General features: G+C 44.5%; 1 protein-coding gene across 2 annotated transcripts in view; it reads right to left on the bottom strand.

Moving 5' to 3' along the window:
- Positions 1-13,482, bottom strand: part of LOC122180604 (plexin-A4-like) — a 123,553-nt gene that overhangs the window by 21,346 nt on the left and 88,725 nt on the right. Inside the window, exon 4 of one of the 2 annotated variants that reach the window (XM_042872345.1) lies at positions 5,777-5,874. The exons of the other annotated variant lie outside the window; for it this stretch is intronic. Coding sequence (XP_042728279.1) covers positions 5,777-5,874 — 98 coding nt within the window. The remainder of the gene's footprint in view (positions 1-5,776; positions 5,875-13,482) is intronic. 2 annotated transcript variants of the gene reach the window in all.

The following is a 13,482-nucleotide window of genomic DNA, read 5'->3' as shown; positions in this document are numbered from 1 at the left end:
GTGAGCTACACCATAAACAGATGCTATCTAAATGGCAAAATCATGGCATTTTCAAAGGTTACTGGTCTTTGTGACAGAGTTTAATGCGGGTCTCACAAAGTACGTGAAAGACTGTCCTATAAGAACATGTGTTGTGATGGACTGGTGACCTCTTTGGCAGGACCTGCACTAGTAGAAGTGTCTGCTGGAGAAGTGACTGCCAGTTCAGTCCATCTGAACTGCATTTCTCCAATAGAGGAAATACTTTACTGAATGGTTTTGATTCATAAGTCAATTTTGTACCAGGAAGATTGAGAATTTGAATACCCTGCATCGCAGTTCTGGTAGGTAGTACTTAGCCAGAGACAGTTTTGAAACCACACTTTCATAATCTTCCATTTTTTGGCTAGCACTTAATGTCTGAGAGAACAAGTACAGCCCAATCCTTCTCATGTTGTGCTTGCAGTACTACTGACCTGTGAAGACTATTTCAAACAGAAAATTCAAGCTCCTTAGCAATACTGACCCAAAGCCTCTTGGAAGATGGCCCTGAGCCCTCATTTTAAATCAGATAAGTAATTCAATATATTCTCATCACACAAAGATTTTCCCCTGTAAGGACTATAGTGTTTATGAAAGTCCACATCTCCCTACTCAGGGCACTTCTGTGAGATAAGAGTACCTGAGCATCAAGAAGATCATGTCAGTATTCAGAGAAGAGCCTCTTTCATTGCCCTGGATTGTAGATCACGAGAAGCCAATTAAATATGCACACCCAGGTGCGTATAATGCCAGCTGAAATCCCTTTTAGCTCTGGCCTCGACATACCAAGGTTTAGGAATCTTCCCCACGTTGCTGCTGATGTGCTTCAGACACAGAGACTGGCAACACTCAGCTGGCGGATAGTTGGCCCAAAGCTTCTTATCAACAGACACAAAAATTAACTTTGTCCTATATGAATGAGGAACAGAGCTAGAGGACAAACTCTGGTGAAACACAGAATCATTCAGGTTGGAAAACACCTTCACAACCACCAACCTGACCTACAGGGTCCCATCATGAACTATATCTTGTACTGCCATGTCCACACAATCTCTTAATTATCTCCAGGGATGAAAACTCTACCAATTCCCTGGGCACCCCTCTCCACAAAGAATTATCCAGCTTAAACTCCTCTGGCACAACCTATTTGCCAGCAGTTTCAATGACAAGGTAGAGAAAGGCACAGAAAAAGAAGACCACCACTGGAAAAGGAATCCCCATATGGATTTGCAGGATGGAGTTGGGAGCAACCTATGAGCATTGCAGGACCATTAGTAATCAGACTGGAATCAAAGAAGCAAAGCACACGGTGTTTGGCAGGTTGTTAGAATCTTCCACAAGGACAAAGTGAGCCAGCAAAGCTTACTCATCAAGGGAAAACAAAAAGAAAATAAAAAAGCTTATTTACTTTGACTCCCCAAAGAGAAAAGCATTAAAAGAAGCAAACAAATAAAAACATTGCTCTGGAAAAAATCCTCAGGATTTATACTATGTAAAATGAATTGCAAATCCCCAGACAGGAGGATTCAAGTAAGCAGAACAAAAGCAAGGTCCTACTTAGGAGCCTGGTTTGGAGAGAGAAGCTGTTTTTTCCTAGCTCTGAAGAAAATTACTCTGGATCTTTCTATGAGCAGAAGGTGACACGCTCATCTTTCTCACAACCAAAGGCTGCTTCCTTCCATGTTCCTGGAGGTGTTCCAGATCAGGCTGGATGGGGCCCTAGGCAATCTGCTCTAGTGCTTGAACTAGCAGTGGGCAACCCTGCTCATAGCAGGGGGAGTTGGAACTAGATGATCTTTGAGGTCCCTTCCAACCCAAGTCATTCTGTGATTTCTCCATAGCTTCCATTTGCTGAACATAATCCAAACAAATGAACTAACAGCTCATTAACATTTTTGGGCAGCCCTGTGAGGAGCCAGGAGTTGGACTCAATGATCCTCATAGGTTCCTTCTGACTCAGGACATTCTATGATTGTGTGATTAACACCTTCTTTTAGCAATGTCCACACATTCCTAAGGATTCTCCATTCAATTACTTGACTCAGGAAACACAAGGAGATCAAGATACAAGATGACAAGATAGGACAAGAGGCAATGGCATCAAGTTGTGCCATAGGAAGTTCTGGTTAGATACCAGGAAAAATTAATTCCCAGAAAGAGAATAGTGAGATATTGGAACAGGCAGCCCAGGGAGGTGATGGAGTCACTGTCGTTGGAGATGTTCAAGGAAGGGGTTGATGTGGCACTTGGGGATATCATCTACAGCAGTTACAGGTATGCACCGATGGCTGACTGGATAATCTCATTGGTCTTTCCAACCTTAATGGCTCTCTAATTCTATGAAGAAACATGGCTGCAGACTAGAAACCATTTCATCACCTGAGGGGAGCAAGAATGATCCTCCTTCTTGGACAAGAAATTGAGAAAAAAAAATAGTGAGGGTACTTCTCCAAGGAAAAGAAAAGCAAAGATGAGGAAGGGATGCCCACAGCCTGCCTTTCTTGCCAGAGGCAACAGCACACAAGACTTGCAAGAGAAGGCACAAGAAGGCAAAGCCTGGAGAGCTGCAGGATGAGGCTCAGGATCTACCACAGCAATCTGTCCAATAGCCCTGTCATCATCTCAGGATGTATTTGGGGACGGTGCTTAGAGTGCTGCAGCCCCAGGCTGCAAAGAGCCCATCTGCTTGTTTGCATTCAACATACGATGGTCCTCAGAGCAAACCAGGAGGAGAAATCAGATTCAGTGCCGTTGCCTTCTGCAGAAAGAAATGAGGTCTGCAGGGGGCAGGGGCCTGAGGGGGCAAAGGGAAGCTTGAACTGTGAAAGCATTAGAAGATCCCAGCCAAAAAAAAAATGCTGGAAAGAGGGAGGGAGGGAAGGAGGGAAGAAGCCCAGCAGAGCAGTGCAAGGGTGCCTAACCACGGCTGCTGATGCAGGTGAGCGGGTTTCTATTTTCATCTTTTCATTCAAATATGAGCCTGGAGTGGAATTCAACCTCTTTCATTAACGTCTGTGACCAATTCAGCATACTTCCGAAATGCGGATGACCCAGAAGAGTTCTCATAAACCTGCAGACTTTCTAAAATAGGTCTGTAAGAGGAGGAAGGGAGAGAGCTTGTTGAATTCTCTCTCTCTCTCTCTCTTTTTTTTTAAATACTCTATCAACCTGCAGGCTGAGAAAACAATAAAAAAATATAGACTCCATTAAGCTACTTAGAAGAAAAATCACTGCCTCTGGATCGTTGAAGCCTGCCAATTTCCTGCCAGTCGCACTGTATTTGTTCTAGTCTGAGAAAGAAAGGAGGAAAAAGCTAAAAAAAAAAAAAAAAAAAAAGACTAATAACAGAAGAAAAACAACTGTGTGAAACACACTGAAATAATAAGAGTTGTTCTGATTGCATTTCCCAGCAGCAAGTCCTTGGCTTGTGTGCTGCAGCAGGGCGAGGAACGTAACGCAAACATGTAATGAAAATAAAGCAAATATATACCTCACCAAAGGGGAAAAAAAAAAAAAAAAGAGAGAGAAAAGAATATTGTAATTCCTGGAAATAGATGTAAGAGGAATTTGTTTCTGCATGAGGTTTGCAGCTGGGAAGGAATAAAAATCCTTCCCCACTCAGCATTTGCATCCACCTGCTTTTGTGGCAGGTGGGGACTCTTCCAATGTCCTCATTGTGACATCAACCACATCCCAGTGCCAGATGCTGGAAAGTTTCATTTAATGGGGAGTGCACAGGGCAACACAACTCATCCAGCACTGGGTCTTCCACTGAAACAAACACTGCTGTCCTCTCAAAAAAGAGTCTTCAACCACAGAGCATTCTACAGGGTCTGCCCTGTGTGTCTGAAGGACCACAGAGATACCACCGTGAGCAGAATTGCCACCCACCCCCAAAAGGCCAAGGTCTGTCTAAAGATAGTCCAGAGAGCTGTGACAAGAATGATCAAGGTCACTGCAAACATTTGCTCATGAAGAGGGATTAGCAAGGGCTCCGAGACTGAACATTTCAGAGAGGAGATGAACGTGAAGGGACGATAAAGGTATATTAGAAAATGACAAAGGGATCTTTTGTTCTTTCTGCCTCATAACACAAGAAAAAAGACAATTTCACAAGAAAAAATAAATTAAAAAAAAAGAGGAAATACAAAGCTGATAAAAGAAAGTGCTTCTTCCCAATGCTGTATTATCACAGGAGCCCTTGGGGCAAAAAAAACTACAAAGGCGAAGGAGGAAGCTGATATATTTATGCATTTTAAAACAACAGCCAGTGCTAGAGGAATGGCCAGCAGGCTGTCCTACATGGCAGTATCTGTCAGGTGTCCAGTCATGTACCTGTAAGCACTGAGCAAACTCAGTATACATTCAGGATGCAACAACTGAACAAAACCCAATTTCACTCTCCAGATGCATAGCAGCAATCCATGATATTGCATGAGCAGCACACAGGGAGGCACTGGATAGGAACATGGACTCTTCTGTTTACCACTAGAGCTGCAGAGATTATCATAGAATCATTAAGGTTGGAAAAGACCAACAAGTTCATCTAGTTCAGCTATTAACTGATCCCTCCCATGCCCACTAAACTTGTCTCCAAGCACCACATCTACATGTTTCTTGAATGCCTCATCCTTACAGGTGATAAAACAAGAGAGAACTGTGCCAGAGAGATTACAGCCAACCTGAAAATCACACACTGAACCATTCCCTAAGGTAAGGAATAGTTCCCAGAGGGGACCATCTCACAGCTTGTACATGACATTGCATTTCTCAAATGTATTCCTGACTCCTAGTGTGTTCCCAGCACAGAGTAAAAGAAGAATCCATCTCCCTCTCTGAGACAGTAAAAGCAAGAAGTAATGGCCTCAAGCTGTGCCAGGGGAGGTTGAGGTTGGATATTAGGAAAAAATTATTCTCAAAAAGAGTGGTGAGGCACTGGAACAGGTTGCCAAGGGAGGTGGTGAAGTCACCATTCCTGGAGGTGTTCAAGAAAAGGACAGATGTGGCACAGAGGGACCTGATTAGTGGGCATGGTGAGGTTAATGGTTGGACTAGATGATCTTAGAGGGCTTTTCCAAGCTTAGTGATTCTACGGTTCTAAAACAGTGAATGTCACAGCAGAAAACATGCAGTGAGGTGTGCAGGACTGCAAAACACAAGGAGCTGTAATAGGGGTGAGGTCTGCAGCTGTGGAAGCAGGGTGAAGGCAGGTTGCCATCCTTCTCTCATTTCTAAATTTCTACTACTTTCCAGCTCTTCCTACTATCTGCTTCCTGTCTGCTTCTTTCAAAAGGTGACTGTAAACTGCCACAGCACAAAACCCTCAAATTCCTGAGCAAAGAATTCCAGCTCTTAATCATTCCCCAGCTCTGGTGCTACATGGGCCGTAAACCAACAAGTTGGGGCAGTGCTATGCTGGGGAGACCATATATGAAACAGGCTTGGGAGAGCAACATGTACCCAGACGCATCCCTTCTCTCCCACACCTCCCTCTCTTCACTGCCCTTCAGTCCAGCCAACCATTCCTCATTTTCCTTCCTGCTCTGCTCAACTCTCTTATCTTTTGATTGATGCCTCTGGCAGGACTTAACTCCCTGCTTTCTTAACCCTAAGCTCTCACCTTCTTCTCACCATAGGCTCTGTCTGCTCTCTGCTAACCTGCTACCAAAGTGTCAAGATAAGCAATGTGAGAAAGAGCCAAATAACCCAACCTCCCTGACCTTGCTCAGCCCAAAGCAGCAAAGCAGCTTCCAACCTGATACCAAGGGTGAGCCTCAGGCAATATTTCTTCTCTCCATCCATGCACAGAAACCAGAGAGGCCAGCCAGCTGGAATGGTGCTGGCAGAGGCAGCCTGCAGGCACATAGAAAAGTCAGTAGTGATGGAAAAACAGCAGAACAGGGTTTAGAGGAGAGGACAGTGCTGATAAATTCCTCCCTCTGCTCTATTGGTAACTTGCTGAGCAAGCAGAGCTGCAAGCATGCAGGAACCTGGGTAGAAATCGTGACACTTAGAGACTGGGATAAGGACAGCATCCAGAGTGGCCCAACGCCTTCCTCCAGTGCCTGATGCTGGTCTCACATGGATGAGTGGGGGCTGTTTCAAAGAGGCCTCCCATCCCATATGCTAGAGATGGGATGGATGCTCTGCACTTGGAGACAATCAAGGTCAGGCTGGACCGGGTTCTGAGCATCCTGATCTGGCTGTAGGCAGCCCTATTCATTGTAGGGGAGTTAGACTTTATGACCTTTAAGGGTCTCTTCCAACTCGAATGATTCTACAATTCTACAAATTAGCCCAGCTCATCATGGGGCCATGATGCTGGGGCTTGGGAGACCCTGCTCTGTGGGATACCACATCACCCCAGACATCTGTTCTCTCTCTGCCACAAGAAATCGATTCTCAGCTTTTAAGCCTGGAAGATCAGGGCTAATTTTTGTCCTCTCTAACAAAAAATAATAGCAACATTCCTATGTTCCCATACCAGCAAAATGAAACTGTAAGAGAAAGAGAAGCAGAGGATTATTAGACCAAGTCTCTTCTGGATCCCCAACCACCTCTGCAATGCGCATCATTGCAATATGTAAATAAATGAATAAATAGAACAAAAAAAAAAAAAGCCCTCAGCCACATGGGGAGAGAGCTGTGGGTAAAGAGCAGCAGATATCTGCAGAGCAAATGAGAGTTCACATTACTACAGCTGGCTCTTGGGGTGCTGCATCATTCCCTAAAACTAGATGCCAAACAGGGAGAAATATCACTGCAATATCTCCTCCAATCCATGCCATGGTCACCCCTAAATGCTACCAGCCAAACTTATCATAGAATCATTCTCCCCTTTATCTTATTTCTCCCCCTGCAAGCAAGCAAACATCCCAGCACCAAGGGGGGAGGACTGCAGTGTCTCTTGGCAATGGGCAAAGCCCCCCATGAGGGCTCAACCTTTGTCATTCAAGTACTTGAAAAGAGAGAGACGGCAAAACTCTGAGAGTAGAGAGAGATGTTCTGGGAGAGGTTGGGAAAGGCTTTATGCATTTCTTGAATGTAACACAGATCACATATGTATGAGTCTGAATGAGGCATCCCCTGCCAGCACCTCCCAGCCTGGCAGTGGTTCAGGTGTCCTCTTAGTTCAGGTCTTGGCATCCAAATCTCCACTGTGGATTTTTGGTTGTTTTTTTTTTTTTTTTTTAATTTTTCCTTCTCTTTTCTCTCTTTCTGGAAAGCCTTGTACTACGCTGGCAGCCTGCCATGTTCACGTCTGCCTCCCACTTCATCCCCGTCTGCCATTGTTTCCAATCAGTTTAGGAAACAGCACAGAGAACAATTAGAAAAGATAACGGGGAAGAATTACATAATTACAGGCCACCAAAACCAAAGAATTTTCAGAGGCTGAAGGAGGAAGGGGAGCTTAACCATGTCCTATCTTTGCCTTAACTTTTCAGTCTCACTATCATCATCAGAAGATGCCAGGACAGAAGTTCTATCTAAGGCTGCCCCTTCAAAACTGCCCCAAGGAAGGGTTTCCCCCCCAGAATTACTGTCCTGAACTTGAGGAGAGCGATATCTTTCTGCCTTCTATGCCTGATGGTGGTTTCAGCCTCAGCCCTGCACAGCTGTCTCCATGGATCACATCTGAGCATCAGACTTCACCCGCAGCAAGAAAGAAGGTGCTCAAGGAATAAATCTGCTCCTGAGGTCCCCAGTGAGGCTTATGCAATAGTTCCCAGCTGAGCAAGGCTCTGGTGTGCCAGCAGAAAGATATCACAAAACTGCTAGCAAGCAAAGATGCCAGAGGCATCTCTGCACACTGGAACAAGTCTGTACCCATAGTGTGCACATTCCTCTATAAAATCTGGTCAATCTGGTCCCACAGTCCAAACCTCCTTGCTGTAAGGAGCTGCTGTTCTGGTTACATGCATGCATTTGTAGCTAACCTCTCCTTGTTCCTTTACCAGTAGGACCAGCTATTACTTTAGTGCTCCTCTTTCCACTTCACCTGCACACCACCATTACACCACAGCCCAAGTTTCTCCAGGTGACTCCAGCTGAGGAAACCCAGCACTGAATGTCTGCTGCTTGCATTGCTCAACACCTGCCTAATTCCACCTATCTGATTTCCTTGTCCCTCTCCACACCATACGTTCACCATCTGCCACCTCTCGCATTAGAGCTACCAGAGAATACAAAGACAGCAAAGGAGACGTTTACCCAGGAGAGCACAGTCTTGAATGCTTTTTTGGGGGGGAGGATTTCAAAGCAATTCTGCTATCATCATCCTCGCATGGCTGGAGGCAGGGACTGCTATGTGAACTGATATTTGATCTGGCTTCACAGAGGCTCCAAGCTCACTGTGTCCTCTTTGCCATACACGCTGGGACTGATTTTCCACTCAGCTGTTATTTCTGGGAGCAGAGAAACATCTTCAAATTTAAGAATCCACTCATTTGGCTGTAAGCAACTCTTAACAAACATCAGAGTAATTAAAAATCTCCTGAAAGCATGAGATCTGGGAAATGCCTTTGATATTTGCTCTGACTATGGATGCTCTCATCCTGACTCACTGTGTCACAGATGTTAATTGTGAATTCCCCTTCATTCTTCATCCTCCTGAGCTCAGCAAATTCTCCATTACCACGTCCTTCCTGATCGAGGTGCAATTCAGATCATTTGAAATTAAACCCCTTTCGTGACATCTTTGATTGAGTCGCTCCCACAGAAGGACTGTAGGGCTTCTCTGTTCCCTTTTAAGTGAGAAACTGTCCAAGCTTTGCAGGAGAGCTTAAAATTTAAAAATCTGGCATGTGAAATAACACTGTGTGGGTGTACAGATGTTCAAGCAGACTTGGAATAGGAGCAAAAGGACTCAAGCAATGGCTTCTTGGAGATTCCCTATCCATGTTGGCTGATCTCTATGAATCTATTCAGGTTGGACATTAGGAAGAATATTGTCTAAGAGTGGTAATGCATTCCTGAGGATTCTCCATTCAATTGCTTGGCTCAGGAAAAACTAGGAGATCAAAATACAAGAGGACAAGATAGGACAGGAGGAAATAGCATCAAGTTGTGCCAGAGGAAGTTCAGATTGGATATTAGGAAGAGTTTCTTCTCTGAAAAAGTGACGAGATATTGGAACAGACCGCCCAGGGAGGTGGTGAATTCACCACATGTAGAGGTGCTCAAGAAACATAAGGATGTGGCACTTAAAGACATGTTTTAGTGGGCAATATTGGTGGAGTGTGGACTGTTGGATTAGATGATCTTAGAGGTCTTTTCCAACCTTAATGATTCTATAGTTCTTCTATGATTCTACGATGCCCCCCTGCACTCCCCACTTATTCGGTCTTGATGGGCAGATGAAGCATTCAGAGATCCTTGTACAAAAATATTAATGCTATCATTTAATATAAATCAGACAGTGCAATGCAAGCTTGGGGAATTGCACAGATAAGAGGAAGAGACATTTCCAAATTTACTCTGAGATTCATCACAGTGAGTATTCACAGAATCACAGAATTGCAGGGGTTGGAAGGGATTTCTAGAGATCATCAGGTACAATCCTCCCTGCTAAAGCACGTAGTCAATAGGTTGCATAGGTAGAAGTCAAACCTCAATTTCTATCATATAAATTTAAGATAACTTAGGTAACCCATCACCCAATGCTGCTGCGTTGGGCAAGAAATGAGGGCAGCACCCATAGAGAACGTTTCAGGTCTGAAATGGACACAACATACCTCTGAATGCAAGAATGGCTCTATATTGCCAGCAAAAGCCTGGGAAGCCAAATGATGACTAGGTAGATGACTAAGGTATCTAAAGTAGGTGGGACCAGGTTTCTTGAGGATGTGGGACTCAACCATTACATCAATAAGCTCTGATAATCAAACCGCTCTGGAGATGCTAATCACAGGATTTTTCAAATGGGGCTGAATGGACACTCAGTGTTTAGGGATCCCTTGGCCCATGCTCCAGCCATGGTAACACAGTCAATCTCTTGCAGGAAGAGTTTTTACAGGCAGAAATTGAAGCACTTGTGGTAGTTCTAGAAAGAGTCAGAGGACTTCCCAAGGAGAGTATAAAAGCAAAAGTGGATAAAACACACAGACAGGGAGGAGTCTGTTTTTGAATACGGCTCTGTGATTGAATAGAAAGCACAAAATAAACCAGGAGGACAGTAAAAATCAAAAAGCCAATGTGTGAAACGTGAGCTGAATGATCTGTGAGGAAAATGCTTCTCAGAGCTTTGCACCAGTTGTCAATGGCTCTTCAACACAGCTGCGTGATAACAAACTCTATTACTCAGACAGGCTTTGTTTTCTGCATGTACTTGAGCAAAATGAAAGCCCCTCTCTCTCAAGGTAGGGAGCCCAGGTGGAAGGAGAAGGAGGTTTCATAAGCACTCCTTACAGCACTCGCTTGATTTTCCATTGTTCAGAAGACTGCCTCCCACCATTGCCACTGGTGTGATGGTGATGGAGACAGCCATTAGATTCAATGAGCACTCCCTGAAGCCCATGTGAGCCTGCTGGCTCCCACAGAGGAGAAGGGCCCTTTAGATGCTAAGAGCATCCCAGCCAGGTGTTCTCTGGGCGGCGGATTTCCCTGGAACATCCTCTGCTTCTCCCTTCACTAATCAGTACCTTGCCAACATTGTGGCCCTCCAGGGACCTTTCAGACCCTGTTCTGTCAGAATCTGTTCCTACAGGCTCTGCCCTATCACTGGACCATCCGGGAGATGTCCCATTGGAGAAGCCCACTCTGCACTAAGCAGTTCTTCTCATTGCCTTCCAATCCCAAGGGTCCCTGCACATCGCACTGCCCCATGAGAGCAAATCTTCAACAAAACAACAGCAAGAAAAGAAGCCTGGGGAGGGGGAGAGGAGGGAAAAACAGTTTCAAAACTTGGACACATCAAGAGACTGTTTCCATGGCAACCTCTCCTTACAGTAGCTCAAGCCCATTTTAATCAGTGGCAGCATTTGCCAATAAAGTCTGCCTGGGTCTGCACTTCCTTCCCATGTATTCTCATTGGGATGGAGAGGGACATGCATCCGTCATTTGGAAAACAGCCATTATTTTTGCCATGGGGCTCTATTGGCAATTACAGCTGGAGCCACAGTGCTATGATGCCTACACACGCCATGGAGAGGGTGCAGTGCAGTGCTCTAAGTGTGTACATTGCTTCTTCTAAAAAATCTTCACCCGAGCAGCTTTCCATCCTCTTTGACCCCGCTGTTGGCAAGCTCAGCCCTTGGTGGCTTGCAAAGCTGCACAAAAAAAAGCAGGAGCTGCCAGTGCTGCCTTCAGACAGCAAACCATGGTGGGAAAGGTCACGAAGCAGCTGCTGTGTGGCTGCTGTGTGCTGGGTACTACAGTGTGCCAATGGGCGGCATGGAAGGGACATGCAGAGGAGATGAATAGCTCAGTCCTCAACCTTGGGCACAAGGGATTTTGTTGTTGGTTTTTTTTTAATTATTATTTCCACTGGTCTTGTTAAGTGCATTTTGTTCTTTGCTACCTGGAGCCTGCAAGGTGCCAAACTGCAAGACAGTTTCTTATTGTAGTTGTTTTGCAATGCTCTTATTTTTGAGGAGTCCAAAAAGCAAATGTTTAAAGTAAGTTCTGGTTCAGCTCCAGAACAGCAGGTTTGGTTTAATGGCTTTCGGCAATTTCTAATTCAAGTCCAGCTCAATTCCCTCAGGATGTTGCAGTGTAAATTTAAAACAGAATAGCCCAAGCCATCAAAACTGCCCAATATCAGCGGGCTCAGATCCCAAACTGCTCTGCAAAAAGAGGTCCTCAAGCAAAAAGTGCCACAGATTTGTCTTAAAAATATTCATGATTGCTACAGCATCTGTCACACTGTGGTCTGAATTAATATTGGACAGGAATTTTTGGTTCATAGAATAATTAGCAACCAATACAGTGCAAGCATTGCCCATAGCAAATGAAATCATCACAATGGTTTTGAAAATTCTGAGAAGTTTCTTTGTATAATTTCAAAATAGATGTTGATATTTTATTTTGATTATTTTAAATTTATTTTTAACACAACAGCAATGAAAATTAACAAAGTGAGGAAGAGAGAATATTTAAGCTGTAGATATATAACTGGGCCTTGTATTGAAGCACATTCTTGAAGCGTATTCTTTCACAGAAATCTGGCAGAGAATATTTTACGTCAACTGAAAGACTTCTCAATGTGTTTTCGCTTTCAGCCAGTGAACCTAAAATCAATTATTTGTACAAGTTTAGCCCTGATCCATGACTAGGACTTCTCCAGCAATTCAAATAAATACAAACTGACAGCAACCTCACTTTGTTTGGGTTTTCTTTCTGCAGATGTTCGAATGGACCAGTTTAATGCCAGGAAACGTTAGGAGCATAAACACAAAGGAAGTTTCAGTGACTGAATTTGGAACACACCCACCCATCCTGCTTCTAAAGAGTACACCCAACATACCACATAAACAAGGAGCCAATCACACCTGATCACCATAGCCCAGATTGCACAAGCTTGCCATGAAGTGTTTGGCAGAGCAATGGCTCACTGCCTTCCAACAGAAGAACCAGCCATCGCTCAATGGAGCTGATGGGTGCTGGGTTCAAAATCATAGAATCATTAAGGTTGGAAAGGACTCCTAAGATCATCTAGTCCTACCATCCACTACCAACACTGCCCATTAACCATGTCTCTGAGTGCCACATCTCCATGATTCTTGAACACCTCCAGGGATGGTGACTCCACCACCTCTCCTGAGCAACCTGTTCACTTTTTCAGGGAACTTTTTCCTAATATTCAACCTGAATCTCCCCTGGTGCAGCTCATGGCCACTCCATCTCATCCTGTCACTAGTTGCCCAGGGAGAAGAGGCCAACCAAAATTGCAGAAGCTATTTCTTAGCACAAGCCATGAAGCTTCCTGCCCCAGGCATTCTGGATGCTCAAGGTCTGGATGGTTTCAGAAAACATACATGTATATTTTGGGAAGAAAAATTCACTGCAGGCATTGAGAAAAAAAAAAAAATTAATAGCAGTGTATTAACCATCCCAGCCACTCCTCAAGAACGCTTCTTCCCCACTGGCAAATTTTATCCGTGATGCTTTTGTGCACCTTCACAGCAGCTTCTGCTCACTGTAAATATTTAACAAAGCTTTGTCTCTCAGGAGACCCCTTCCTCACATCGCTTGGGCTGAGAGCACTGTGCATCTGAACACAAGCCAAGGTTAACAAATTCGAGCAAAATGTCACGGCTGAGCCCTTCCTTCCTTCTCTGGCACCCTCCAGAGTGTAAATTCATGCTCCACAAGCCACAGGGTGTTGTTGTATTTGTTTTTTCTTGCAGGGAGCTATTCCCATTTAATGCTTTGCCTGACAGCTGCTGTGATTAATAGGTGATGTGCCAAAAGCCACATACTATTATTATTATTATGGCAATATTTAGAGGTCATAACCAAGAG

Source organism: Lagopus leucura, unplaced genomic scaffold, assembly GCF_019238085.1.
Source record: "Lagopus leucura isolate 7727_CA_CO unplaced genomic scaffold, USGS_WTPT01 Super-Scaffold_100008, whole genome shotgun sequence".
NCBI lineage: Eukaryota > Metazoa > Chordata > Aves > Galliformes > Phasianidae > Lagopus > Lagopus leucura.
The sequence above is the reverse complement of the archived record's forward strand: the minus strand, read 5'-3'. Positions and strand labels throughout refer to the sequence as shown.